The sequence below is a fragment of the Rhinolophus hipposideros genome (assembly GCF_964194185.1).
Source record: "Rhinolophus hipposideros genome assembly, chromosome: 11".
NCBI classification, from domain to species: Eukaryota; Metazoa; Chordata; class Mammalia; order Chiroptera; family Rhinolophidae; genus Rhinolophus; species Rhinolophus hipposideros.
The window spans coordinates 31,291,812-31,318,827 of NC_138057.1; the positions used below are offsets into that span (position 1 = coordinate 31,291,812).

Consider the following 27,016-nt stretch of genomic DNA (forward strand, 5'->3'; position numbering starts at 1 on the left):
TCCATGATTCCAGCACTACTATGGTTTCTTCAGTCAGCCATTACCTGGGAGAATGTCTGCGTGACCCTCCCTAGAGGTCCTGCACCTTTAGCCACGTCCACTCTCTATTCATGCCCATCTTACTTTTCCTCACTTGATCCTCTTTCATTCTATCTTGCTCCTCACCCGCTCTGACCTACCCTGGTAAACAGGGTACTTTGGTACACAGAGTACTTGTGCTCTTGCAGTTCAGCGTAAATATCTCTAGAACTTAATTTAGTGGAGTTGAGGGGTGGGGGGAGTAGTCGCCTGGAAAAAAGCTGAATGGAGAGGGAAATCACGTCAAACATAGTTCTCAACAGGTGATGATTTTCTATAACACTCATCCCTACTGGCAGGAGCCTACATTATACAAAGTGGGGTGGGAGTGGAAATGAGGGGATGCTGTCAGGTTTGGTTGGTGTAGCTTTTCCTACAGTCCTGCTCGCTGTGAAAGCACATACTCGTCATAGCAAAAGTGTATGTTACTCATGGAATAGTTTTGCATACTACCAGCCTTAGATACATATTCCCTGCTTCTTGTTAACTCACTAGTTTTGACTTTTCTTTTTTTTTTTTTATTTTTCCTTACCAAACCTACTGCTTATTTAATTAATCCAGATTTCTCTTTGAAATTTTGGAAAGATCCTTAAATTTTTAAAACTTTAAACAGAGATGATTGTCAAAATTACTAGTTGGTCTGATATCCTTTTTTTTACTGTTCGTTTAAAGCAACATGTCATGTAATATTTACATATTATACGGACTCTGAGTCCATCAGAAAAACTATGCATTTCTTTGTAATTCTGTATTTCAAGAGTACACCACAGGGAGATTTCATACTTGGATGTTTACGTTGGAAAGGTGGACAAAAGGAAGATTCCAATTAAAAAAAAAATGGGACAAAGACGAAATATATATTTAATCACAAAAAAAGGAAAGATTCCAATTGCATGTTACACATAAAATTATTCTACAGACCGATGTGTATCATATTGTAAACACACCTTTGTATACATGTTTGCTGTTCCTGGGAGGAAACATTTATTTTGAAACTGGTTTAGGAGCTACACATGATTGCCAGGTCATGTTTAATGACTGTTTCCATTCCACCTATTGTTTTTCTCGACAAAACTCTCTTTTACTCGTTATGTTGCCATCCAGGCAACGTTTCTGAAGAAATGAAATTAAAAGGCATGTTATATTGAAACAAAAATCACCTCACCAAATACAGCAAAGAGAGTATAATAAAAAAATATATATATATATGATTTTGGTGCTGTACCGTGCGCTACCAATATTTTCCTTCAGGAATTGTGGGATTTCACTGCTTTTATCCTTTTCTTTTCTGGTTTCGTTCTCTGTGTTTGTGTGTTCTCTCCACTCTATAGATATAGAACAAAATCTCAAACTAAACTATCCAAGCAGCCTATTACTGTCAAACTACCTCCCAGAGGAGGTGAAGGAAAGTACTTTTTAGTGGGAAAAGTACATGGTAATCTTAAGATACTGTAAAAGACTAAGAGATGCACTGAGAAATATAATGTATTTACAGATATTTAGATGAAAATTCGTCAGCTTTCTCTCTCGTCAACAATTCATTCATTCATTCATTCAATTTTTATGGATTGATATGCCAGATACTATGTAATTAAACCCTTTGTAATCTTTTTAGGATTAGAAAGTTATGTAGTAAATGTTCACGCTAGAAAGATCTGGATTGTGAGGGGATAAATGACTTCTATTTTATGTTTGTTAACATAATTCAGGCTATTGGCCACGTTTAACTTTATAATCAAGGAAAGACTTCAAATATTGACTAACTTTACATGAGTATACACAACCGCCAGAAGACAAGAAAAACAAAAGGAAAAACTAGAACCACAGAAGGTCCAAGAAAAGAAAGATGGGCCAAAGCAGGAAAGGTAGGAAGCCTACACCAGAGCTGGGGGTGAGGGATGGGGGCAGTGGATGGCAAGGAGGTGGGTGGGGAAAGGGGAGGAGTGTGGACCACGTGACTCTAGGTCTAGGGGGCAGTCCGAGGGTTATAAAAGCTTGCTGGAGCCAAGGGAAAGCATCCTGACGTCCAGCATTGGCACAGGGGCAGAGGCTGGTGATCCACAGCAGCCGCGGGGTCCAGAAAAAGGCTGAAACGCCCAGAAGAGCAGAGATAAGGGCCAAGATGCCGCGCCTGTTCGTGTCCTACCTGCTGGGAGTCTGCCTGCTACTGAGCCAACTCCCCGCAGAGATCCAAGGCCAGAGGAACCAGAAGAAGAATGAGTTTATCAAGCTGTGCGGCTCCGAATTAGCCCTCTACTGGATCCGGCTCTGCGGCAACCTCAACTGGGACAGGATGGCTCTGAGCCCCAAGGAGCCCGGGCTGAGAACAGGAGCCCTTGCAGGTGAGGCCCCGCCCCTGGCCAGTCCGCGTTTCCCATTGGTGGCTGCCAGCGAGCCGCCGACCAATCCGAAGCGCGGCCCGCACTCCGGGCTCCAGACCTCACCGACCGCCAGCGCTCAGCCTGACTCAGGTGCCCGGGGCCTCAAAGTTTGGGCTTTTCCCTCGGAACCTGCATTTCTGGGGAGTGTCTCACGGGGATCTCCCCAGAGAGAGGGGCAGCAGCGGGAACAGCACAGGGTCTCCCTTGGTGCCCTTCACTTCCTGGCAGCCAGGGTGACCGCGGGTAGCCAGGGCTCAGAAGGGGAGGGGGCGGGGAGGCCACAGGGGAGGGGGGGCTGCCCAAAGCCCCGCAGGAGGCAGGGAGGGGCAGCCAGCGGCGGGGACCCGGAGTCCAGCTGTGGGGGCCGGACGGCGCGAATGCTGGTGGCGGGGCCACCTGGACAGGGCATCCTGACTGAGATGGCAGGGCTCACACAGTGGGTGTGAGCTCTTATCCAGCATGGCTGGGCGTCAGGGGGCCAAGAGGCAGGGGCGTTTGCCCTTCAGACAAACACAGCTGCAAAGAACAGAAAGCCCGACTGATGCTTCAAGCATCTGGAAGCTGCAACGGATTATCTTTCAAAGCAAAATCTCAGAATTGAACGCGGCTCAAATCCAGAATGTATTGAAAAAGAAGAAGCAAACACTTGGTTAGCTATAAGGCATTCATAAAGGTAAGTTGGAAGCTAAGTGTAAGTTGCAATGAAAAGTTTCACAGAGGTAGAGGCCCCCTTCCGGGGAACACGTGGAACTTGCACAGTGGACAGAAGGAGAGATGACAGAGGGTCCCGCGGGAATAAGCAAAACCTGGGTCACGCTGGAGTACTGTAAGCTGCCCAGTTATAATAAACCAAGTCGTTCAGCTATCGGGATACTGGCTGAGTCTTTTGATGTGTATGCTATTGAGGCAATGCTTTCCTTCTGTCTATGCAAAATTTTACAGTTTTCCCGATGTTCATCGACGTGTGTTTTCTCTCCCCCCACCCCACTTATTTAACTTAGATATCATGTCATTGACCGACGCCAAAGATACAGAAACCTTAAGTATGCTGCAATCTGCTCCTGCTTCTTCAGAAGAGAGGCAGCCATCGCTGCGAGAGCTACAAGCTGCATTACAGGATGGAAATCTTAACTCTGAAGAATTTAAGGACAATATTCTTACTGGACAAAGTGGAGCCGAAGACAGCAGTCAGTCGGAATTAAAGAACATAGGCTCAGCTAAACATTACCTACAAAAGAGAAGCGCCGGTACTGTAATAGTCGATAGGTGTTGTAACTATGGCTGCTACAGGAAAGAGTTGGCTCGATACTGCTGAGATGGAGAGAATCTGTATTTCGTCTGCTAAGCACCTGTGTGTCTCACCTGTGTTCACATTCACTGATGCCTCTGTCACCCCACTGATTATTGGAATACGAACAATCATCATTAGGGTTTGGGTTTTTAATTTTGCGTGTAAGGAATTATTCCTTGCATTATTGTAGTTACTGCTAATAAATACTTTTCTGCTAAAAAGCGTGTTTTTATTAATGGCATAATTGTTATTGCTGTTTTAATACTATTAACTTAAAATAACACAACCTTTATCACTTTACACACAGTAAGTCAACTTACAAATTGTTTTTAAATAGATAGTAAAACTCTCAACTCTCTTTCTTGCTTTAGTGAGAATGGATTAGTCCACTTTTAAAACTTGTACTTGATACGTTATGATCTGTCACCCACTTTTTCCTCTAGACCTACTGTCCACATGTTCTTTCACTACTTAATATTAAACAAATTATTTGGAGAGCAAATGAAAAATTAAAAATAATTCAACTACACAAAGGTTAACGCTGGCTATAAAAAAAGAACCAAAATGTTTTCATCGATATTAACTCAGGTCAGATACACAAAGAGTCAAAATCTTGGACTTTTCTAATAGACTTTAAAACATTTTTCTGTTGCATTGAGCTTTTAATTACAAACAATTAGATTGGACCCTAAATCAATTGAATTCCGTGGGGGCCATATGAACGCAGCTATTTTTCAAACCGGGGTTCTTCTCTTAATTCTATCATCGAAGACACTAAAAAGTAAACTACGTTTCTTTAAGCAGAAAATAAATACATACATAAAAAGAATAAACATCTCTGTGTCATATATTACAAAAAAGCAGCTTTAGGAAAGAATGCACTTTTTGTTCACTATTGTAGAATTTACAATCCATTTCGGTAAAATAGTAACTGGATTAATATGAAAACTTGTTAGAGTAGTAAATTAACAAAGTTCTCAGTTTAGTGTTTAGCAGTTCCTTCGATAATCCATACACATAAAATCTTGGCAGCATTTATAGAAAAATGCACTTAAACAACAAGTAAATCTCCATCTAAAGCCTATAAATAGAATTTAAAGGGATTAAGACAGCGACTGCCTTATTTCAAATCCTACACATGATTAACAATAATCAGGCCTCTAAAGTTTTTGAAGTCCTCATCAAGACCAACTTGTAAAACTGCGCACGCACAACCTCAGAGGCCATTAGCCATCTCATAATGCCAGGAAGGGTGCTGTCTGAAATGTCCAACCCAAAACAACAAGGGCGCTGACCAGGAAACTTGCAGCCCAGACAGAACAAAGAGGCTTCCCTGGACGCAGAAGACGTCTCCCCAGACCTTGCTCTGGCCACGTACGTCCCTCATCTGCTCCTCCACAAAAGCCCTGGAGGCGGGACCCCTGCTCCAGAATCAGCATTCACTACCTCTGACGACACGGCCATTTTGTAAGTGGGACACTGAGGTCTTTTATCAACACCGGTAACTCAGTGACTTTCATCTTCCAGCACATACCACTACGCCTGGCCTACGGTTTTCTCTATTTTAGATGGAAACGTGCCCCCAAATGTAACACCGCTGGTCCCCACCTGTGTGAGCTAAGACCCCTAACTTTCTGATTCCTAAAAGACCACGTCTAGGTATAACAGGTATACATTTGCAAGCATTCTCTGCTGTGGCAAAAACTCCCTAACTTCTCCATTTTAAACAAATCAATAGAAATCCACATTCTGTCACTGAGTTGGCAATTCAGCATCACACATTATTCTAATGGAGCTACCCATTAACCTGCGCTTGAAATCCAAAAGCACCAAAGCGTTAGGTTGCCGGACACGCAGTTTTCAGTGACGCCCACCATAACACCTACTGCTCCAGCCTGCATGGTCCCCAAAATTTAGGTGCCTGTCTCCCTCCTGGGGATCAGCAGAACTTTGCCAAGGGTGCTTGTTTCTCTGCTCAGGGCCCTATTTCCTCAGGTGACCACAGTCATCCCCTCGGAAGCTTTCATCTCGGCAGGGCACTGCCACTGAGCGCTGCACATCGCTGACCCGTTACTTCAGTACGCCAGGCCTTCAGCCTTTTGGCAGCACGAGGAAACCCCAGGGACCCAAGCCACCCATAGAATCCCCTCACAGACCGCTTATATTAGGTGTGCTAACTTGTTCCTCTGGCTATTCGGATGACAGTAAGAAGTGTGGCCAGAGCGACACAAATTCATCATGACCACTGACAAAAGAAACTGGAAACCTATCTCCCACTGATACGCAGTGGTGTCGCTGAGTCTGAGGTTTAGACGACATTTCTGATTCACAACTTCTCAGTCCACAAGTGTCATGGGCTACAATAATGGACTGCGAACCTCAGGTTACTTTCTCCTTTGGAGGACATCCTCTGGGTACAGCAGCGCTCTGTGCATGTTTTCTGCTCTACCAGGACATGGGGACAGCAGACCCTGAGCTTGAGTGGGTCTGGGCGTTTCCCTTGGTGTTAGGAGAACAGAATGCAGGACGTGAGTACATGAAGTCAAGTCCTAGGGAAGACTGGCAATCTGGGCTTCTAGCTTGGTGAGGGTTTCAAAAAAATGTAAAAGACAGCTGTTCAATATATGTGAAATCAATAGATCAGAGATGCGATAATAATAGACACGGAAATGTAATAAGGGAGGTCTGTGAGAAGCTATCAGGACGTGAGGGTAGTGTGGTTGGGCTTTGAGGAATACAGGTGACTGTTTTTCCTTATCTTCCCACCATTCCTACAACCATTAATTTTCTGCTGATGAAGATCCGATTTATGTAGGAAAACCAACTCTATCCACCAAGGATATGGAACGAGAGAGAGAGAGAGAGCGAGGGAGAGAGAGAGAGAGGTAGAGACAGAGAGAAGCAGAGAGAGAGAGACAGACAAACACAAAGAGACACAGAGAGACACGGACAAAGAGAGAGACTACACACTAACAACCCAATATGGACTCTGAGACACTCAACTGTTACACATCCTCTCAAAATACTCCAGAGAAAACTTGGCCTGTGCAATGCTTTTCTCTTCACCTTCAAGGAACTAAGAATTTTGAAATGAGTCCAACTAATGCTACGCATTTCAGACTAGCAATAATAAAAAACACCTGGCGTTGTATACACGTGTGCCTCTCGATAGTTACTGGCTGAATTCAAGAGCCAAGAGACACACACGGTACGGGACTGACCTTCCATCCAGCTCCCTTGTCTGACCCTGCACCTTAGGAAACAGCCTGGAAGTTGAATGAGGCAGGCAAAGGGGGTTCTGTTCAACTTCTGACTTTTATAAATTCTATTCAGCAATTCAAGCGGAGACATCAATTTCCCACTAGAACAGGAATGTTGTTGGAAAAAAAATTACTTTTAAAATTAAAAGTTAAAAATTAAAAAAAAATTAAAATTAAAAATTACTTTTAAATTGTACATTAATGGTATTGACTTTATAGGCCAGGTCCTGTGATTCAGAATTGGATATGGAGGATTTCATTAAAGAGTATTCATGCTGATTGGAGAAAAGTACTCCAGTGAGCTGCTGTGGTAATGCCAGTGAGCTTAGAGCAGGGTGTCAAGGCCAAATCAAACAAACTCACAGACAGCAGGGTGGTTACCAGCTTGGAAGCAGTGTCTGGGGAGGATGACAGGGGTCCAGGGAATCAAATATATAGCAACAGAGGGAGACTAGACTTGGGTGGTGAGTACACAGTGCAATATACAAATAAAGCATTATACAATGGTACACTTGAAACTCACATAATGGCATTAACCAATATGCCCCCAACAGATTTCACTTTGGCTCGAACCTTTAGACAAGTTACAAAATACATCTCCCTTTCCATAGTACACATTTTTCACCACATTTAGTAGCATGCCCTGATATTAAAGACATGATGAGCTCTTTACAATACATTTAAAGTACTGCATAACCCACTTATGGTCAAACCAAGTATATTTAAAAGTTTCACGTTTTCATTTCTTCAGGATTGCGGTAAGTCACATATTCAATGGAATTATTCCAAAAATGTTTTACCAGATTCTTCGGGCAGTGGCTACGTGATAGTTTTCCAACTATTTGGCACAAGTAGTCAACTTGGGACTTTTAAAGATACTGATGCCTGCTTTGCATACCAGAATACAGAGGTTGAATTGTTTGGGCAGAGAACGCAGGCAGGAGGCGCTCTTAAGGCTCCCCAGGTGATTCTAATGTGCTGCGGCATTGGGAAAACTTTGCACTGGGCTCAGGGCCCAGGGTGGGCGTGGGAGCTATGGTACACTGTGGAATCGGAGGGATCAATCATTCCACATGGAGAAAGATTCTACAGAAGGATAAGAAGTATCCTGGGGCACTCGTACAGAATTGCCCAAGAGTTTAAGAGTTTCAAAAAATGTGCAGAGGGAGCCATTTAATGGCCAGGGCACCCAGTGCACAGATAACTACCTGAACTTTGGCCCACTGAGCTGACGGTGGGGTCCAGTCGTGGTCAGGGACATCCTGACTAAGGGACACAGGGCAGCAACATACATGGCGGTGAGCTCACCTGGGAAGGACATGAGTTCCCATTTCTGTTCCGCCAGTTGATCCCAAGGGAGTCCCGAGGTGCCAAGGGGTCGGCTCCGAGGACAGGGAAGGCTACCTGCTCCTTTGAGTTCAGCTTTGGCTCCGTCCTGCAGCAGACAGTCCTCAGGAGCCATGTTGAGCTCGCGGCGTGCTGCTTTCATGACCCAAGTCATAACGGGCAGCACCGCCTGGCGGGTCGCAGGCTCCAGGACAGCCTCTATTTCCAGGAGAGGCTAAGAACGTGGCCAGCAAGTGCTATTCTAAGGGCATAGAATGCAAGGCCTCACAGGGCAGTTTCTTGCCTCACAAGTCCATGGGGCAACTTATGGCCATTTGAGGTGGCGCATAGGCATGAAAAGAGGTGACTGCAGCCTCTCCAGTGAAGGAATCTCAGAGGACACAGACGGAAGTGCCTGTATTTCTAAATGGACAGATTCTAGAGCCTTTTGTGAAGGGGGCCCATTCCAGGTGGGCTGATGTATAAGTCACAACATCCGTGAGAATCTGTAATATTGTAAATACGGACTGTTGGGCCTCCACGACCCAACAAGTCTTAAAGTTGCTGGACGTGTATCAATATTGTGGGGCCCAAGAAGGTCAATAGAGGTTTCTTGAGAGGCAGGGATGGAGCAGCCGTCAGTTTACCACATAATTTTCAGGAATTTTAGAAAGGTGGTGGGGTCTTGCCCTATGTGAGCGGCAAGGGCCCACCCATCCCTTTCGTGAGCTCCTTTGCATGTTCTCAGTGAGTGGGTCAAACAAATCTCCTCCGAGGAGGACGCCATCACTGAGACGTCAGCTGTGCTCCTCCAGGAAGATAGATACAGTTAAGATCTTGCATGTAGAGACTGTTGTTGATGGCAGGCTGCTGAGTACCACACGCGGAGTGTGTATTGTGTCCCAGCAGAGGCGAAGGCTAGATGCAGCTGGGAGGCTCTGGGAATAGGCACTGAACAGAACGCAGCACCAAATCTATACTATCACATGACTTACCAGAGGCTGAATGGGTGGAATAAGTAATTACAAACCTATTGAGTACTGGCTATTGGGGCACATGTTCGGTTTTGTCTTTAAAAAGGATTCTCTGGAGCTTTCTATTGTTATTTCAGAACATGAAATACGTATGTGTGCATGGCTTTAAAGAGGTTTCTTCGTTTGGTTGTTTGTTTTAAGAACATAGCATGTCTTCTAGTTGTGCCTGTAAAGGCGGTGAAGCCTGCATTTGCCTGTTAACCTTAGCCATAGAGTAGCGCAGCCCTGGCACGTGTGCCACACAGAGCTGCACATGTTACTTGACTACTCTCAACTTGCCTCCTGGCTCTGAAAACCGGGAGAATGGCCACCTCACTGGACAGCTGTGAGCACTCTGAGACCCTCTAGGCAAAGTCAAAAAATGACCCTCCGTAATTTACATTTTAAAGGAGCAATTACTTCCGAGAAGAGCTTTGCAAATGGATTATTTCCTGCAAGGCCAGTCAACCCACAATAACACCTCAAACCTCAGTTTTGAAAACCCTCTGCCAAACTGCAGGGCTTGATGAAAACCTGTAGAAAAGCACTACTTCTGGCCATCCAATACCCAGGGGCAGGTTGTTTGTTTGTTTGTTTGTTTGGGCAGGTTGTTTGTTTGTTTGTTGAAGAATTACATAATGTTGAGCGTTTGACCAATGCTCGTGGGCCTTGTTGCAATTAGCCGCAATCTAGAAAATAGAATTATTGCCTCTCGGAGCTATATTTATACCTAAGTGATGGTTGAGCTATTATTTTAATTCAAAGGGTACTAACTTCCTGCAATTCTCTAATTAACCTGGTGGAGCTGAAGTCATCTGAGTACATTATGAACATGAGTAAATAATTTAATGGGGGAAAAAATGAACCTATTTGCACTTAAAATTTACTGCCCATCTAGAAGACCTGTTTAATGAGCATGTTATCTGCGACTATGTGGAATAATTTTCAAAGTTAAATTAGAAGGTGTTAAAAATGACCCCCCTGTGTTATTGGCTTCTTTGCTAGGGCCAAACTTCACATTCTCAATCGTTGAAGACCTACAACTTGCTCATATCATCTAAGGGACTAGCCCCCCTTGACTAGAGAACCTCCAGCTTAGTTCCTGCAGAAAAGTGTCCTTTCTCCACAACCTACCTGATGACAATATTGTCAAACGTTGGCAAAGTTTGAGACACCATTTGGAGACCCATCTTTAAGGCTTTCTTGTACAACTGTATCTGGACACTGCCCTCAAGCCAATGGCCAGAGTCTGAAAGTACTTCTCTTCCTTCCTTGCCTTTGCCCTTCAACACGACTCAATCTGATTATACTAATTTGTTACGTAACTTTATTTAGACCACAACATGTCTTTCCTAGTAATTCCATGATTCCAGCACTACTGTGGTTTCTTCAGTCAGCCAGTACCTGGGAGAATGTTCTGCGTGACCCTCCCTAGAGGTCCTGCACCTTTAGCCATGTCCACTCTCTATTCTTGCCCATCTTACTTTTCCTCACTTGATCCTCTTTCATTCTATCTCGCTCCTAATCCGCCGTGACCTACCCTGGTAAACAGGGTACTTTGGTACACAGAGTACTTGTGCTCCTGGAGTTCAGCATAAATATCTCTACAACTTAATTTAGTGGAGTTGAGGGGTGGGGGAGTAGTCGCCTGGAAAAAAGCTGAATGGAGAGGGAAATCACGTCCAACATACTTCTCAACAGGTGATGATTTTCTATAACACTTATCCCTACTGGCAGGAGCCTACATTGTACAAAGTGGGGTGGGAGTGGAAATGAGGGGATGCTGTCAGGTTTGGTTGGTGTAGCTTTCCTACAGTCCTGCTCGCTGTGAAAGCACATACTCGTCATAGCAAAAGTGTACGTCACTCATGGAATAGTTTTGCATACTACCATCCTTAGATACATATTCCCTGCTTCTTTGGAACTCACTAGTTTTGACTTTCTTTTTTTTTTTTTTTTGCTTACGGAACCTACTGCTGATTTAATTAATCCAGAAGTTCTCTTTGAAATTTTGAAAAGATCCTTAATTTTTAAAAGCTTGAAAAGAGATGATTGTGAAAATCACTAGTTGGTCTGATATCCTTTTTTTACTGTTCTTTTAAAGCAACATGTCATCTAATATTTACATATTATACTGACTCTGAGTACATCAGACAAACTATGCATTTTTTTGTAATTCTGTATTTCAAGAGTACACCACAGGGAGATCTCATACTTGGATGTTTACGTTGGAAAGGTGAACAAAAGGAAGATTCCAATTTAAAAAAAAAAAAGAAATGGGACAAAGATGTAATACATATTTAAAAACAAAAAAAGGAAAGGTTCCAAAAGCATGTTACACATAAAATTATTCTACATAGCTATGTGTATCATAATGTAAACAAACCTTTGGATTCATGTTTGCTGTTCCTGGGAGAAAACATTTATTTTGAAACTGGTTTAGGAACTACACATGATTGCCAGGTCATGTTTAATGACTGTTTCATATCCACCTATTGTTTTTCTCGACAAAACTCTCTTTTACTCGTTATGTTGCCATCCAGGCAACGTTTCTGAATAAATGAAATTAAAAGGCATGTTATATTGAAACAAAAATCAGCTTACCAAATACAGCAAAGAGAGTATAATAAAAAATGATTTTGGTGCTGTACCATGCGCTACCAATATTTTCCTTCAGGAATTTCGGGGTTTCACTGCTTTTATCCTTTTCTTTTCTGGTTTCGTGCAGTGTGTGTGTGTGTGTGTGTGTGTGTGTGTGTGTGTGTGTGTTCTCTCCACTCTATAGATATAGAACAAAATCTCAAACTAAACGATCCAAGCAGCCTATTACTGTCAAACTACCTCCCAGAGGAGGTGAAGGAAAGTACTTTAAGTGGGAAAAGTACATGGTAATCTTAAGACACTGTAAAAGACTAAGAGATGCATTGAGAAATATAGTGTTTTTACAGGGATTTAGATGAAAATTCGTCAGCTTTCCCTCTTGTCAACAATTCATTCATTCATTTTATATGGATTGATATGCCAGATAGTATCTAATTAAACCCTTTGTAATCTTTTTAGGATTAGAAGGTTATGTAGTAAATGTTCACGATGAAAAGATCTGGATTGTGAGAAGATAAATGACTTCTGTTTTACTTTTGTTAACATAATTCAGGCTATTGGCCACGTTTAACTTTATAATCAAGGAAAGACTTCAAATATTGACTAACTTTACATGAGTATACACAACGCCGGAAGACAAGAAAAACAAAAGGAAAAACTAGAACCACAGAAGGTCCAAGAAAAGAAAGATGGGCAAAAGGAGGAAAGGTAGGAAGCCTACACCAGAGCTGGGGGTGAGGGATGGGGGCAGTGGATGGCAAGGAGGTGGGTGGGGAAAGGGGAGGAGTGTGGACCACGTGACTCTAGGTCTAGGGGGCAGTCCGAGGGTTATAAAAGCTTGCTGGAGCCAAGGGAAAGCATCCTGACGTCCAGCATTGGCACAGGGGCAGAGGCTGGTGATCCACAGCAGCCGTAGGGTCCAGAAAAAGGCTGAAACGCCCAGAAGAGCAGAGATAAGGGCCAAGATGCCGCGCCTGTTCGTGTCCTACCTGCTGGGAGTCTGCCTGCTACTGAGCCAACTCCCCGCGGAGATCCAAGGCCAGAGGAACCAGAAGAAGAATGAGTTTATCAAGCTGTGCGGCTCCGAATTAGCCCTCTACTGGATCCGGCTCTGCGGCAACCTCAACTGGGACAGGATGGCTCTGAGCCCCAAGGAGCCCGGGCTGAGAACTGGAGCCCTTGCAGGTGAGGCCCCGCCCCTGGCCAGTCCGCGTTTCCCATTGGTGGCTGCCAGCGAGCCGCCGACCAATCCGAAGCGCGGCCCGCACTCGGGGCTCCAGACCTCACCGACCGCCAGCGCTCAGCCTGACTCAGGTGCCCGGGGCCTCAAAGTTTGGGCTTTTCCCTCGGAACCTGCATTTCTGGGGAGTGTCTCACGGGGATCTCCCCAGAGAGAGGGGCAGCAGCGGGAACAGCACAGGGTCTCCCTTGGTGCCCTTCACTTCCTGGCAGCCAGGGTGACCGCGGGGAAGGGGGGGGGGAGGCCACGGGGGGGGGGGGGGGGGGCGCTGCCCAAAGCCCCGCAGGAGGCAGGGAGGGGCAGCCAGCGGCGGGGACCCGGAGTCCAGCTGTGTGGGCAGGACGGCGCGAATGCTGGTGGCGGGGACATCTGGACGGGGCATCCTGACTGAGATGGCAGGGCTCACACAGTGGGTGTGAGCTCTTATCCAGCATGGCTGGGCGTCAGGGGGCCAAGAGGCAGGGGCGTTTGCCCTTCAGACAAACACAGCCCCAAAGAACAGAAAGCCCGACTGATGCTTCAAGCATCTGGAAGCTGCAACGGATTATCTTTCAAAGCAAAATCTCAGAATTGAACGCGGCTCAAATGCAGAATGTACTGAAAGAGAAGCAGCAAACACTTGGTTAGCTATAAGGCATTCATAAAGGTAAGTTGGAAGCTAAGTGTAAGTTGCAATGAAAAGTTTCACAGAGGTAGAGGCCCCCTTCTGGGGAACACGTGGAACGTGCACAGTGGCCAGAAGGAGAGATGACAGAGGGTCCCGCGGGAATAAGCAAAACCTGGGTCACGCTGGAGTACTGTAAGCTGCCCAGTTATAATAAACCAAGTCGTTCAGCTATCGGGATACTGGCTGAGTCTTTTGATGTGTATGCTATTGAGGCAATGCTTTCCTTCTGTCTATGCAAAATTTTACAGTTTTCCCGATGTTCATCGACGTGTGTTTTCTCTCCCCCCACTCCACTTATTTAACTTAGATATCATGTCATTGACCGACGCCAAAGATACAGAAACCTTAAGTATGCTGCAATCTGCTCCTGCTTCTTCAGAAGAGAGGCAGCCATCGCTGCGAGAGCTACAAGCTGCATTACAGGATGGAAATCTTAACTCTGAAGAATTTAAGGACAATATTCTTACTGGACAAAGTGGAGCCGAAGACAGCAGTCAGTCGGAATTAAAGAACATAGGCTCAGCTAAACATTACCTACAAAAGAGAAGCGCCGGTACTGTAATAGTCGATAGGTGTTGTAACTATGGCTGCTACAGGAAAGAGTTGGCTCGATACTGCTGAGATGGAGAGAATGTGTATTTCGTCTGCTAAGCACCTGTGTGTCTCACCTGTGTTCACATTCACTGATGCCTCTGTCACCCCACTGATTATTGGAATACGAACAATCATCATTAGGGTTTGGGTTTTTAATTTTGCGTGTAAGGAATTATTCCTTGCATTATTGTAGTTACTGCTAATAAATACTTTTCTGCTAAAAAGCGTGTTTTTATTAATGGCATAATTGTTATTGCTGTTTTAATACTATTAACTTAAAATAACACAATCTTTATCACTTTACACACAGTAAGTCAACTTACAAATTGTTTTCAAATAGGTAGTAAAACTCTCAACTCTCTTTCTTCCTTTAGTGTGAATGGATTAGTCTATTTTTGAAACTTGTACTTGATACGTTATGATCTGTCACCCACTTTTTACTCTAGACCTACTGTGCACATGTTCTTTCACTACTTAATATTAAACAAAATTATTTGGAGAGCAAACGAAAAATTAAAAATAATTCAACTTACACAATGCTTAACGCTGGCTATAAAAAAAGGAACAAAATGTTTTCATCGATATTAACTCAGGTCAGATACACAAAGAGTCACAAATTTGGACTTTTCTTATAGACTTTAAAAGATTTTTCTGTTGCATTGAGCTTTTGATTACAAACAATTAGATTGGACCCTAAATCAATTGAATTCAGTGGGGGCCATTTGAACACAGCTATATTTCAAACCGGGGTTCTTCTCTTAATTCTATCATCGAAGACACTAAAAAGTAAACTACGTTTTTTTAAGCAGAAAATAAATACATACATAAAAAGAATAAACATCTCTGTGTCATATATTACAGAAAAGCTGCTTTAGCAAGAATGCACTTTTTGTTCACTATTGTAGAATTTACAAACCATTTCGGTAACATAGTAACTGGATTAATATGAAAACTTGTTAGAGTAGTAAATTAACAATGTTGTCATCTTAGTGTTTAGCAGTTCCTTCGATATTCCATATACATAAAATTTTGGACAGCATTTATAGAAAAATGCACTTAAGTAACAAGTAACTCTCCATCTAAAGAGTATAAATAGAATTTAAAGGGATTAACACAGCGACTGCCTTATTTCAAATCCTGCACATGATTAACAATAATCAGGCCTCTAAAGTTTTTGAAGTCCTCACCAAGAAACAACTTGTGAAACTGCGCACGCACAACCTCAGAGGCCATTAGCCATCTCATAAAGCCAGGAAGGGTGCTATGAAATATCCAACCCAAGACAACAAGGAATATGTGCGGTAAATCATGTACAAGCACTTAGAATAATGCCTGATGTTGTAATCATGAAGAAATGATGTATTATCATCATTCTGTCAAAACATCTTTCAATATACATCATTTGTGTGTATTCAAGAATACGTACTTGGTGCAAACATCAAGAATAAAGTGTTACAAAAACATCATTTCAATGGGGCAGACAGATAATGAATTGGACAGAATTTAGAAAAGAAAATGAAAAAGACATTACTTGTACCTTAATCAAGTAGTCAATTCGTAGGTGGCTTATTTATTTATTCAGTCATTCATTCACTAAATATGATTGTTGATATTAACATTTCATGTATTATTTGTTGTCAACATTATTAATAGTAAGTTATTACTGAGAACTGACTATGTGCCAGGTCTGTTGAAGGCAGATGACATCAAGGTAAACAAAATAAACAAAAATCCCTTCCTGCATGGAGCTTACATTCTGGTAGGAGGAGACAGACAGTAAACATATAGAGAAACAAAATATATAGTATGTTACTTTTTAATGAATGGTATGAAGAAATATAAAACAGGGCGAGGGTATAGAAAGTGCAAAGAAAACGAGAATAAATCAAATTTGTCAGTTTCTGACACATTGCTTCAGTGGTATTTTTTGTTTTTTTAAATCTTCCTCTCAGTGTAACGAATATTTTCCTTACTCACAGGGTTTCCCTGATAAAGTTCTGTCTAAGATTCATGGCCCACCCTAGTTTGGACATTAGTTGTTTTTCTAGGAAGGCAATGAAATTGTGCTCATCAAACTATATCAACCTTAAAAAAAAAATCTGATTACCAATTAATTTAACAGTACTCATGGATACTACTGGACAGCATGGCAAAGCTGGGGGGACGAAAAATGACGGAAAATATACAGAATCAGGAAGCAGAAAGGAGAGGGAGAAAAAAATAAAATTGTAAAAGGAAAGTGGTGAGAATATTGACAACTAACTGCTGGCACCTGAAGCTTTGGCATCCTGAAGTCAACTATTGAGATGGCCCCTGCTGCCCCCTTGTGGCTAGAAGTACATCCTTCCGATCCAACACACTAATAAAATTTTATTTAAAATGACAAAGCCAACTATACCGTTTGCAAGGCACTTCCCTGCCCCTTCCCTCCTAGTTTGGCAAAATGTTGTCGTTCTTAGAAGGCAAATCCTCTGGGGTTACCTATCACAAGCTATTTACAATTTGGCAACAGGCAATCCTGTGTCATGCAGGGTGTCATGCGGTATCTCTTGTCCCGCTCCCCACATAGGAACACAGGATATGGTGAGGCCAAAAAGGCACACCCACGGATCCATACCACTATAGTCTTGCTGGCGGCTGGGTTGGAGACACAGGAAAGAGGAGCCACTTGATCCGCAACCCGCCTTCCACTTCTCTGACAACCAACCTCATTTGCTAACTGCAATCCACCTGTCTACAATCCACAATCCACTCTTGCTAGTGTAGCCACGGCAGTTAGTTATATCAGTGGCCAATGGCTAACTGGTCACAGCTGGTGGCCAACTAGTCACAGCGGATGACCATCTACTACCCGAGTCAGCACCTTTCCACCTGAAGCCGAGAGCCTGGAAACTGCTGAGACTCTGTCCCCACAAACCGAAAGAATCAGATTATCATATCAGGTACCCTAAGCCCATTTCTCCCTGCGGAACTGGTAGCAATTCTCTGGAGCTTTGAATCTGACTTTAAAAAGCACATTGTGGGGACAGTCTCAGAGAGCAGTTTCCAGGCTGGCTCTCGGCCTCACATGGAAAGGTGCTGGCTCAGGTAGTAGATGGTCATCAGCTGTGGCTAATTGGCCATCAGCTGTAACCCTTGAGCCATTGGCCACTAATACAACTGCCACGGCTGCATTGGGGAGTGGAGTTGAGGAGAGTTAGTCAGTTGGCAGAAAGTGGACAGCAGGTCACATGTCGTGTGAATCCTGTCTCCAGCGAGACTATAGTGGTATGACTTCCCTACCTATGGCTCCCGAGGGTGTTTCTTTTTGGACTCACCATGTCCTGCGTTCTTGTGTGGGGAGTGGGACCAGAGGCCCTGCAGGCCACCCCGCGTGACACACATACAAATACTCTAGCACATACATGTCTCAACATATTTCACGGCCAACTACGCGTCAGGCCCTGAGATACAATGGGAAGCAAGAACCGACATAGGCACAGCCTTCCAAATCACGAAGCTTGGGGATTTGGAGAAAGAAGTTATCAAACAAGCACACACATGGGAACAAACCTACCGAGATACACACCACAGAACGAGAGGTTTCCCTGAGCAAGTGACGCCCCACTAAAACCCATGCAAAATTGGCTTCACTAGAAGGAGCAACATCTTTTATGGCTCTTTCGGTGTACTGGGGCCCCGTGTTCCATTTGATCAGTCTCCCTAGTTTGGAAAGCAAGAAAAACGAAATTAATCGTGCTACTTACGACGGTCTGCGAGCCCGTGGGAAGCCCGGACGTAGCAGCCACCCCGCGCCTCGCCTCGGCGTTCTCACGAGGCCCGCATGCGGCTCACAAGCCCTACAGGGGGCGTGGCGGCCGGCGCGGGGGCGTGGCGGGCGGGGCGGGGGCGTGGCGGCCGGCGCGGGGGCGGGGCGGGGGCGTGGCGGCCGGGGCGGGGGCGTGGCGGCCAGGGCGGGGGCGTGGCGGCCGGGGCGGGGCGGGGGCGTGGCGGCCGGCGCGGAGGCGGCCGGCAGTTAGTGCGCTGCAGGGCTGGCCGGGGCCCCAGGCATGCCGCGGCTCCTCTGCTTGTGTCTGCTGTGGCTCGGGCTCCTGCCGCGGCGGTTCTCCGGGGAGCAGAGCGACAGCAGCAGAGCCAGGAAGCTGTGCGGCAGGCACCTGCTGGAAGGAATAGTAAAACTCTGTGGCGATGAGGACTGGAGCCACTTCCAGGAGAATCCCCCTTTCACGCCGCTGCTTTCCCAGCTCGCCGAGAGGGTTGAAAGCTTCATACCCGACCGGTTAGAAAGCTCCCAAACCACTTTCCCGGTCTGGGGGAGAGGCACAAACGCAGGTAAACGTCTAAACACCGAGGGCATGTGTGTTCCTCTCTGTACATCTCTTAGCCCCGACGGTGAGCTTCCCCAGGAAATGGGGTTTGTGCCTAGTACACAGATACATTTTTATAAACCGGGATATTTGGGATGTACACAAGGTTTTTTAAACTTGGAGGCAATAAACGTGCACATATAAATCTGCACATTTTTGTAAGAATGCTGCTGCTTTCCCTAGCCTTTCCTTTCCGGAGTACCCGTCACCTGGCAAACTTCATTTGTCCCTCAAAGGCTCACTTGGGTATCATTTTCCCTGTAGAGTCGCCGCTGACTTTCATAGCCACTCACTCCATTCTCCGCTCGGCCCCAGTTATTAACACTTAGTTCTCTGACGACCATCAGGACCGGCGACGGAATTGGCCCAGCCTGCCTAGTGCAAGATGAAAATGCCCCTTGTTCAAAAAAGCAGGAAAGGGCCATTAAAGTTCCTAAAATATAAAGCCGTTTTCCTTTCTTGTGCTTATCTTCTCTGCGCACACACAGTCCGTAGTCCCATCAGACTTCACTTACAAGTTCAAAGGTAAAATTATTGACAACTGCAAGACTGCGACAACAGACCGTTAAAATGCAGGGTCCTTCTAAGCATTGTGTCTGCGCCACTGCACAAGTCCCCTTCCTATGACGCCCGCCTCCTATACTAGACCATAGTTTAGGGACCACCTCATGCATGTTTTTATCTGAGATGCCTGGCAGAGGGCCTAGCACATTATATGTGCTTCATATATATTGAATTTATACTTAATCCTTTTAAGCAGTCTTTAGGAAGAATATTCTTGTTTCAGAGCTATTGTTATTGTCCAACTATGTTTTTACATTTTATGACTAACATTTTAGTCCCAACAAGGTTTGTCATTTTAAAAGGAAATGCGTTTTATTTGTAGGCTGTCCATAGCATTAATGTAATTGAAATTATTGCCTTTTAAAAGTAATTCAATTTATTTGATTTGGACAAATTTTGCAAAAATCAAGATTTTTGAAATTAAGGAAGAGATAGAACTATTATGCTAAGAAAGAGACCCTGATATAGATGACTGAAACAAAGTTAAAACAGTGCTAAGCACGTTATAGGTACTCGTTAACTTCTTTTTGAATGAATGAATGAATGAATGAAGGGAACTTACACTTTTAGTGCTGCTACCTGAATGAAAACTTTTAGAGACAGAAATAATAGAAACCTTCAGACTGAATCTTAATCATTTTCCACCATGAAAGCTACCTACATATAAACTCATTTTACCCTTCTTTTATAATGAAGTGTCTCTTCCTGAAGTCTTTCCCTTGTATATTAATTCAGTCATTCTCACACTTTAATGTACATATGAATCACCTAGGGGATACCATTAATACACAGATTCTGATTCAGTAGGTCTGGGGTCAGGACTGAGAATCTACATTTTTACAAGCTCCCAGGTGATGTTGATGCTGCTACTTGGATGATGCTTTTTGAGTAACGAGAGTGTAGTACACGTCTCTTTCCCTTCCTTATTCTTTTCTCCCTGAAGTGCAAGGAGTACCTTCCTTTTCTACTTCATTTTGGGTGGGCATTTCTCTCGCATCAAATACTGTGCTTTCACTACTTGTATACTATAGTCAAAATTTTACTTTCAGACATCCAAGCTTGAGTTTGTTATTTTAAAAGAGCTTGGAATCTTTCTTCCTGACAAAACCTACAATGGAAAATATTTTCTTTTTCTTTTTTTTAAAAACCCATAGTCTTTTTCCCCCCGTTATGTACTGTTATTTATATTTTACATTAATTATTTAAATTATTTTTTTAGTTTTCAATTACAGTTGACATATATTAGTTTAAATGTACATAATGTACATTTAAATGTACATAATTAAATGTACATAAATGTACATAAATTAGTTTAAAGTGTACAACGTAGTGATAAGACATTTCTATAACAAAGTGATCACCCTGATAGACCTAGTATACCCATCTGACACCATACACGGTTATTACAATATTATTGACTATGTTCCTAATGCTATAATTTACGTCCCCATGACTAATTGGTACTAAAAAGTACCAATTTGTACTTCTTAATCTCTTTACCTTTTTCACCCATCCTGCCCAACACCCTTCCTATCTGGCAACTATCAAAATGTTCTCTGTATCTTATGAGTCTGTTTCTGTTTTGTTTGTTCATTTGTTCTTTAGATTCCAAATAGAAATGAAATCATATGGCATTTGCCTTTCTCTGTCTGACTTACTCCACTCAGCACAATACCCTCTAGGGTCCATCCATGTTGTTGCAGATGGCAAGATTTCATTCTTTTTTTAATGGCTGAGTAATATTCCATTTTGTACATGTACCTCTTCTTTATCCATTCATTCATTGATGGACACCCAAGTTGCCTCCATGTCTTGGCTACTGTAAAACTGCAATGAACATACGGATGCATATAGCTCTTCAATGTAGTGTTTTCGGTTTCTTCGGATAATTACCCAGAATTGGGATTTCTGGGTCCTCCTTTGTTTCTAGTTATAGCCTTTGCTTCAAAGTCTATTTTGTCTGGTATAAGTAGCGTTACCCCATTTTTTTTTATCTTTCATTTCCATTTTCATGAAGTATCTTTTTCCATCCCTTTACTTTCAGTCTGTATGTACCTTTCAATCTGAAGTGAGTCTCATGTAGGCAGCATATGTAAGGGTTTTGTTTTCTTATCCATTCAGCCACCATACGTCTTTTGATTGTAGCATTTAATCCATTTATATTTAAAGTAAATATTGATAAGAATGTAGTTGTTGACATTTTATTTTTCATAGTTTTGATCTTTTTTTCCTTATTCTTAAAGAAGCCCCTTTAACATTTTTTGCAATACTGGTTTGGTGGTGATGAACTCTTAACTTTTTCTTGTCTGGGAAGCTCATTATCTCTCTTTCAATTTTAAATAATAGCTTTGCTGGGTAGAGTAACCTTGGTTGTAGTTCCTTTCTTTTCATGGCTTTGAATATTTTGTGCCAGTCCCTTGTGGCCTGCAAAGTTTCTGTTGAGAAATCAGCTGACAGTCTTATGAGAGTTCCCTTGTAGGTAATTAACTGTCTTTCTCTTGCTGCTTTTAAAATTCTTTGTCTTTTACCGTTGGCATTTTAATTATGTGTGTTGGTGTTGGCCTCTTGGGTTCATCTTGTTTGGGACTCTGTGCTTCCTGGGCTAGTATGTCTATTACCTTTACCAGGTTAGGGAAATTTTCTGTCATTATTTCTTCAAATAGGTTTTCAATTCCTTGCTCTCTCTCTTCTCCTTCTGGTACTGCTATGATGTGAATGTTGATATGCTTCATGTTGTCCCAGAGGCCCCTTAAACTAGCCACAATAGTTTGGATTCATTTTTCTTTTTGCTGTTTTGATTGGGTGTTTTCTGCTATCTTTTCTTCAAAATTGCTCGTTCAAACCATCCCTGATTAGAGTGGGTTTAAGACAGAATGAAAAAAGAAAAATGAATTAGTAAATACAGAATACTATCAAGTTTGGCTACAGAGGGGAGAAAAGAAATAGGATGGTAGCTAGCAGGGTAAATAGGGCGAAGAGAAGTGGTTTCGTTTTTGTTTTTTTAGTGGAAGTATTTGTTTGCTGATAGAAATGATTCAATAGAAGTGAAAAATTGATGATGAAGGATATAGAGAAGGATTGCTGGAGTGATGATACCTGGAATAGAGGAGATGAGATCTAGCCGATAAGTGGAGGAATTGGCTTTAGAGTGGATAGTTCACCTATGGAAATCGGTAGGAAGGCAGATTATATGGGTATAGATGTTAAGAGATGAATAAGAAAAAATGGTGAAGAAAGCAAATGCAAGTTCTCTTCGGATTGCTTCAGTTTTTCATAAAGCAGAAAGCAAAATTAGCTGAGAGTAAGGATGGGAGTCTATTAATGTGGTAACTTGCATTGATAGATTTTGTGATTTTGACCTATCCTTACATTTCTGAGATAAACCCTTTCTTGATATAATTATAAAATATGTTTATAGATTCAGTTAACTGATATCTTATTTAGGACTTACAAATAAACATTTGTAAGTAAAATGGGCTTATTATGAGTTTGTTTTTTAATCTCATATTGTGTTCTTATCTAGTTTTGGAATAAAGATTATACTAGCTTCATAAAATGAGCTGGGCATCTTTTGCTCTTTTTCTCTTTTCCTGTAACAACTTGTATATGATTAGAATTCACTGTTCTTGAAAAGTAGGTAGAACCCACCTCTAAATCATCTACACCTGTCATTTTGGGGAGGTGATAACCATGACTACCCTTTTAATTTCTTTGAATATTGTTGGTATGTTTAAATTTTCTGTGTCTTCATGTGACAATTAAGGCATCTTGTATTTTTCTAGGAATTCATCTAGTTCATTTTGATTTTTTAAATGTGTAAGAACTCATAATAATCATTTATAAAAATAATCTGTTATATCTGTATTTCTTTTTTTCCTACTGTATTTTGTTCATTTTCATCTTTTTTCTTGATTAGTCTGACTAGAGTTCTATCTGTCTTACTAATTAATCCTTTAAAGAACCAACTTTTGGCTTTTTAAAATTTTATATGTTTTAGTTCTGTATTTTATTGATTCCTTCTTCCTTCTTTGGGTTCTGTCTGTTACTTTTTTTCAAATTCATTGATTTGAATACTTATTTTTAATCTTTCTTGTTTCCTGATGAGTACAGCTTGTTTCTCTTTAAATTCCCTCCCGAATTTGACAGTTTTCATTAACTAGTCCCTAGTTGCATTCATTTATGAAAAAGTTTCCTTCTTAGTGTCTGCTTTCCCCCCGCTGAAGTGACAGAACATGATACATCTCATACAGGAAGCCCTTTCTTCAACCTGCCAAGACAACCTAATTCATTATACTCTGTTAATTATGACATTTTAATCACGTATATATCTGTCTTAGATGACTAATTTTTTGCTATTATTTCTTTAATATGTATCCTAAAGTTTTAATGTTCTACAGTTCATCTTAGACATTTATTAAATAAAAAGTTATTAAAGAATGTTCTCATTGCACTCTAACTATAAGGGATAGAGATTCACCTAAATAACCTTAAGAAAAAGGGGATAGTTACTATAAAAACAAGATCAAGACCTAAAAGGCTCTGGAAAGCCGAAGGAATCACATCAGCTATAAAAGCCACTTCTTTCTTTCTGAATCTTTTCTCCTCTAGCATCTATGTTCCTTTATGATTTTAGCTTGTCATGACAAGCCTCATAGTATCCTTTCAGTTTTGATTCTGACTGACTCATCTTTTTTTTCATTGTTAGCTCTAATTTCAAGGAGAAGGATATCTGACTGGGCCAACTTATATCTTTCATGTGACATGGATTACTGGCCACTGTAGTAGATTGGTTTCTTTGGGGTCAGGTGCCAACCTCCAATCTGTTCAACTGTGGCTATAGGGTTGAATCATGTGCTTCCGAACATGGCTGTCTAAGGGCTGGCTAGAAGGGACTAAGTATGGGCTAGGGCAATAATAGAAATTCAACAAGCCCCCAAATAATTACCTTCTGGAGTTGTTTTAATTTCTTTCCAATTGTACTGGGTTAAAAGTAGTATAACAGTAACAGTTAGTTGATTGAAAATATCACTTCTCCATTTCTTTATATTTCAATGAAGTACAAAATGGCTTCTACTAACTATATACTTATAAAGTATGCATAAAAAGACAAATAATTCAATTTGAAAATTGGCAAGATTTGAACAGATATTTCTATAACCGGGGATATATAATAAGCATGTGAAAAGATGCTCAACATCATTAGTCATCACATAAACACAAATCAAAACCACAATGTGATACCACCTCACATCCATTAAGATGGCTATAATTTAAAAAAATGAAAAATATTAAGTGTTGATTGGGATATGGAACAACTGGAACCCTAGTATAACCGTGGTGGGATTGTAAAATAGTACAACCACTATGGAAAACAGTTTGATGATTCTCAAAAAGTTAAACAAATTTACCATATGATCCAGCAGTTTTACTCCTAGGTCTATACCCAAGAGAACTGAAAACACATGTTCACACAAAAACTTGTATGTGAATGTTCATAGCAGCGCTATTCATAATGGCCAAAAAGTGGAAACAACCTAAATGTCCATCAACTGATAAACAAAATGTGGCATATTCATACAATGGAAAATTATTCAGCCATAAAAAGAATGAAATACTAATATTGGCTACAACATGGATCAACCTTGAAAACATTATGCTAAATGAGAGAAACCAGACACAAAAGGCCATATATGATATGATTTCATTTCCAGAATAGGAAAATCCATAGAAATCAAAAATAGATTAGTGGTTGGCAGGGGCTGGATGACGAGGAGTGACCGCTGATGAATATGGGGTTTCTTTTTTGGGTGATAGAGATATTCTGGAATTACATAGTGGTGATGGTTACACAATCTTGTGAATATAATAAAACCACTGAGTTATATACTTTAAAATGATGAATTTTTTGGCATGTGAATAATATCTCAATAAAAATGGTTTGGGTTTTTTTGTTTTGTTTTTTTAGGAGGGTGCAGCTCACAGTGGCCCATGCAGGGATCGAACCAGCAACCTTGGGTGTTATTAGCACCACACTCTAACAAACTGAGCTCACCGGCTACCCAGAAAATGTTTTCTTTTGTTTGTTTAAAAAAAAAGTCTTTGTATAGGAAAACACTACCTACAAGTATTTTAGTTAAAAGTATATATTGCTTTTGAATAACCATTTTATTATTTAAAATGTGATTACTCGTTTTTTAATAATTAGCTGACTTTAGTATTCCAGTATTATGATTAAATTTTCAGCTAAAGAAAGATTTTAATAAAGTAGTATTTTTTCTTATCTTTCAACAGTGTCTACTTCTGCCTCTCAGGAAGAAGCAATGAACAGTTTGGAGATGCCGTCACTGCCTGAGTTTAAGAAGGCCAACTTTCTACCCAATGAGACCAGAGAAGTTTCCTTATCACGTGGTATCAATTCATATATTCATGAGATGGCAGAATTTCAGAAGAAAAATACAAACAAAGTTAAAACCTTAAGCAAATTGTTTTGGGGGAATCACCCCCAAAGAATACGCAGAGGGTACTCAGAAAAGTGTTGTCTTAGAGGATGTACAAAAGAAGAACTTAGTATCGCATGCCTTCCATATATTATGAAAACTTAAAAAAGGAGCATCAGCTGTGACTGAGATATACTAACCATCACAGGAATTACACTAACTTAATAAAAATTTACTATGTTTATTTTACTTTTTATTTATTTATGTTTTGGTAGTCCTTGTAGCTTCTCTGTTGTGAACAACTGAATGTACATGCAAGTACTTGACAATATTTTATGGTGCTAATAGGAATCTTAGTATTTTCTTTGTTGACCCTGATTTTTCATAATTTGTATATTTGAAGATGTTACTGGAGATGGCATGATCCATGTCAACATCTAAGAATTAGCTATTCATCCTTGTCATGGTGGGTGAGACTCTCTTAAACTGCATTTAAATGAATTGTCGAATGGTCTGCATTCTTTGTATGTCGTACAGACTGATGCCCATGACTGTTGGGCTCACTCCAGCATGCCAATACATTGGCACCAACTTAAAAATAACCAACCACTACCACTCCTAGTAGGAGTCTTATACTGTAATAGTAGGTACACACTTTTTTTTTTTTTAAATCTAATGCTTTTCTAACCTTTTTCTTTTCCTGTAACATAGTATGTATGCTTTTAATTCCTTGCGTTTTATTATAGTAACTGGTCAGAAATCATTTCAGTTTCTATTGAGGACTTAAGGAGAATTTAGTTAATCTCTTTCGGTTACAAAATCCCTCCACGATACTCTGTGCTTGGAAGGTACTTAATTGATATAATTAATATGACACTATTAATGTGTCATAATTAATTAATGTGACACTATTCTGGCTTAGACAGAGAAGAGTGTTGACCAAACTAGTGGTGTCAACATCACCTGGCAACTTGTTAGAAATGCAATTCCAAGATCCCATCCCAGACCTACTGAATCAGAAACTCTGGGTGTAGGGCTCGGCTATCTGCATTTTTATAGGCCCTCCAGCTCATTCTGAAGTAGGGTAAAGATCAAGAACCACCATTAACAGAGTCGCTATATGAATATTTTTAAAATCCTGCTACTTATGTGCTTACATATCTCAATTCAATATACATGTTATGACACTAACTTTTT

The 27,016-nt window shown here is 41.6% G+C and overlaps 3 protein-coding genes across 3 annotated transcripts; all 3 read left to right on the forward strand.

Moving 5' to 3' along the window:
• Positions 1-2,200: 2,200 nt before the first annotated feature.
• On the forward strand, positions 2,201-3,774 carry LOC308504834 (prorelaxin-like; the record flags this gene model as incomplete). Its single annotated transcript, XM_081066210.1, has 2 exons — positions 2,201-2,420; positions 3,461-3,774. 2 exons carry the CDS (start codon positions 2,201-2,203, stop codon positions 3,772-3,774), a joined length of 534 nt encoding a protein of 177 aa, XP_080922336.1.
• A 9,141-nt stretch (positions 3,775-12,915) lies between these two features.
• LOC308504556 (prorelaxin-like) lies at positions 12,916-14,478 on the forward strand (the record flags this gene model as incomplete). The annotated part of the gene is made up of 2 exons (XM_081065404.1): positions 12,916-13,135; positions 14,165-14,478. 2 exons carry the CDS (start codon positions 12,916-12,918, stop codon positions 14,476-14,478), a joined length of 534 nt encoding a protein of 177 aa, XP_080921530.1.
• A 4,022-nt stretch (positions 14,479-18,500) lies between these two features.
• INSL6 (insulin like 6) lies at positions 18,501-26,091 on the forward strand (the record flags this gene model as incomplete). Its single annotated transcript, XM_081065967.1, has 2 exons — positions 18,501-18,783; positions 25,674-26,091. 2 exons carry the CDS (start codon positions 18,501-18,503, stop codon positions 25,982-25,984), a joined length of 594 nt encoding a protein of 197 aa, XP_080922093.1. The 3' UTR covers positions 25,985-26,091.
• Between the last annotated feature and the right edge of the window lie 925 nt (positions 26,092-27,016).